Source organism: Oryzias melastigma, linkage group LG5, assembly GCF_002922805.2.
Source record: "Oryzias melastigma strain HK-1 linkage group LG5, ASM292280v2, whole genome shotgun sequence".
NCBI classification, from domain to species: domain Eukaryota; kingdom Metazoa; phylum Chordata; class Actinopteri; order Beloniformes; family Adrianichthyidae; genus Oryzias; species Oryzias melastigma.
The window spans coordinates 10,602,196-10,604,797 of record NC_050516.1 but is presented as its reverse complement, the minus strand read 5'-3'; the positions used below and the strand labels follow the sequence as shown (position 1 = coordinate 10,604,797).

The 2,602-nt window shown below is 36.3% G+C and overlaps 1 protein-coding gene across 2 annotated transcripts in view; it reads left to right on the top strand.

Moving 5' to 3' along the window:
- Nucleotides 1–2,602, top strand: part of acap3b (ArfGAP with coiled-coil, ankyrin repeat and PH domains 3b) — a 76,136-nt gene that overhangs the window by 50,670 nt on the left and 22,864 nt on the right. For both annotated transcript variants that reach the window (XM_024269440.2, XM_024269439.2), the window contains exon 5: nucleotides 906–964. In XM_024269440.2, the coding sequence (XP_024125208.1) occupies nucleotides 906–964 (59 nt within the window). The remainder of the gene's footprint in view (nucleotides 1–905; nucleotides 965–2,602) is intronic.

Sequence of the window (2,602 nt, the reverse complement as noted above, 5' to 3'; positions counted from 1 at the left end):
TTTCAATATTTTATTCTCCATAAAAATATATTTTTGGGCCATTAACAACAATAGAATAAAATGATCTGGAGGGCTGGATAGAATTACCCAGAGGGCCGGATCCGGCCCCAGGGCCTTGACTTAAACACATGTGGTTTACGAAATAAAAAAAAAACAAAGCTCCCGGCATTAAAACCAGTAAAAATAATGAATCTGTTGCGGCCTTTATACCGTTTGTATAGTCAAACAACAACAGCTCAAGAAGATTTGACTTTCATCCATTTATTTTTATCATCATAGGAAGATACTTTAAAGAGTGTGCTACTCAGGAATAATCATTCTTTGTAGTGAATGATTGCAGATTTGTCTAAAGGAGAAAAGTGACTTATTTAACTGGCTGTGATCCCCTGTAAACTCGATTCTGAACACCATATCCGTGAGCCTAGACCTGATTCCCTGAGGTCATCGGGGGGCACGAGGTCATTATGTGATGGAGGCTTACACACGGCCTAAGCCTGTAATCTGCAATGTGGATGTCTAGGGTAAACAAGGGTTTGCTATAGAGCATTTAATCCACTGTGATTGTTGTTTAAACAGTGTTCATGTGCGATTGATTATATTGTGGACAGAATTCAGGTGCACTCCCTGTCGTTCATCAGCTACATGTGATGCATGGAGACATATTTTTACCAGAAATGTCTGAAAGAAGAGCAAATCTTCAGGATAAATGAATGTGAAGGGAAGTAGGTGAAAGAGTTGAAAACTTGCAGTCAATTCATCATGAATGTAACTGTGTAAATGTACTTCCTCAATGTGGCCTCTTTTAATATAAAGGTTTTATATTGCCCTCTTGTGGTGGAGTGTCGGTACTGCATGTCATCTTTCTAGCTGACCTGTTTACACTCTTTTCCTTTTTCTGCCAACAGATTTTGTTTGACCAAGCTCAGAGATCCATCAAACAGCAACTCCACACCTTCATTAAAGAGTGAGTATCTCAAAATCCTTTAAATATTTCCTCCTGGCACTAAAAATTTTTTGTTAGCATTTATTATATTATTAAAAATGTGTTTTGACTACATTTAGCAACACAACGATGTATTTTGGCTCAATAAAGACCCATTTTGATCACATTTGATCTATTTTCTTAGTGTTCCTTATGACAAAATTGTTTTTGCAATGACGAAAATATAAAAAAAGGCATAAAACAATCAGAAAAGACCTTAAATGAAAGGAATAATCAAAAAACAGACATGACCATTGTATATTGTAAAGAAAATACACACGGCCCTAACCGCAAAAACTTCTGTATTGTTTCTGCAATGTTTGTTATTTTTACGTTTTGTCTTGGAGCGAAAATTTGACCCCTGACACATATTCGAAAACTCACACACTCAGGAAAAATCAAAATGTAAATAGTAAAACGCTGTTAAAAAACAAAACAAAACAAAATAAAAAAAATAAAACAATGACAAAATATTGATTTTGACATCAAAATCAATAATATCGGCAAGACAAACCGTAAAAAAAAAAGGTCGAAGGCGAAAAATAGGCCAAAAATTGTTTATGGAGCAATATATATATACATATATATTTCAAAATACACACACAAAACTAAAAGACACGTGTTGGGGATTTCCCTGAGAACTTTTAAAATTATTCTGGGATGTCCATGACCTACAGCTTGGTGGCCAACTGTGAGATTTGATCATTTTCACAATATGGGAAAACATGTCTTTTTTTTGTGCGATTTTCAGGAAATTTCGCAAACATGTCGCAAGCCTCAGTCTACAACCACGTGTCATTGACCTTTGACCTGGGAAAGAGCCCGCCATCTTGAATCTTCACAAAAAAATCTTTTTTTGCTACCAGCTGCAATTAAAAATCAGTCCTAGAGTTTTTTTTTTGTTTGTTTTTGATACTTTCTATACTTCTCGGGCATCACTGGGAAACAATTGGAAAAAAAAAATGCTGTTAGAAGTTGTAAATTTTGAACGGTGTGCGTGTGGCGAGCTCGCAAAAATTGCGTTTTTCTATTACTCAAACATTTTTTATCGGAATATTGTGAAAATGTAATATATTTATCCCAGGCTGAAGCTGAAACAGTTATTATAACATAGGATATGAATATATAAAGAATGTGGGCGTGGTTAGCAAATAACCTCGGTTGCTAAGGAAAACCAAAAGTTGACTTTTGCCGATTCGTCTGAAACTCACGTTGATCTGTTCGGTATCACCAGTCGAACAAAATCTAAAATGGTTGCTATGGAGCTAAATTACACAGAATAGCCTCCATTTTGATAAAAGTGGTTTTTACATCAGATTGTTACACCAGCCATGCAGAAAGAGAAGGGGGAGTCAGGGGTGCATAGTTATTGCTTTTAAAGTGAGGCATCGAAGGCGGTGGTGATGCGTCGAAGCGGGCGACAAGGCCAGGTAGAGCATGTGGAACATACAACACCACTCTCATCTTCAATAATGTTTGTTTTCAGCCAAGAATAAAAGCATCTTTGTTGTTTTTTGGGACATAGTTTCTGAAGAGTGGCAGTAGTTTAGTAGAAATTCAACTTTGAGTGGTGGATGGGACTGTTGGTACGGCATATCTGCGTATTTTTTTTGTTACAAA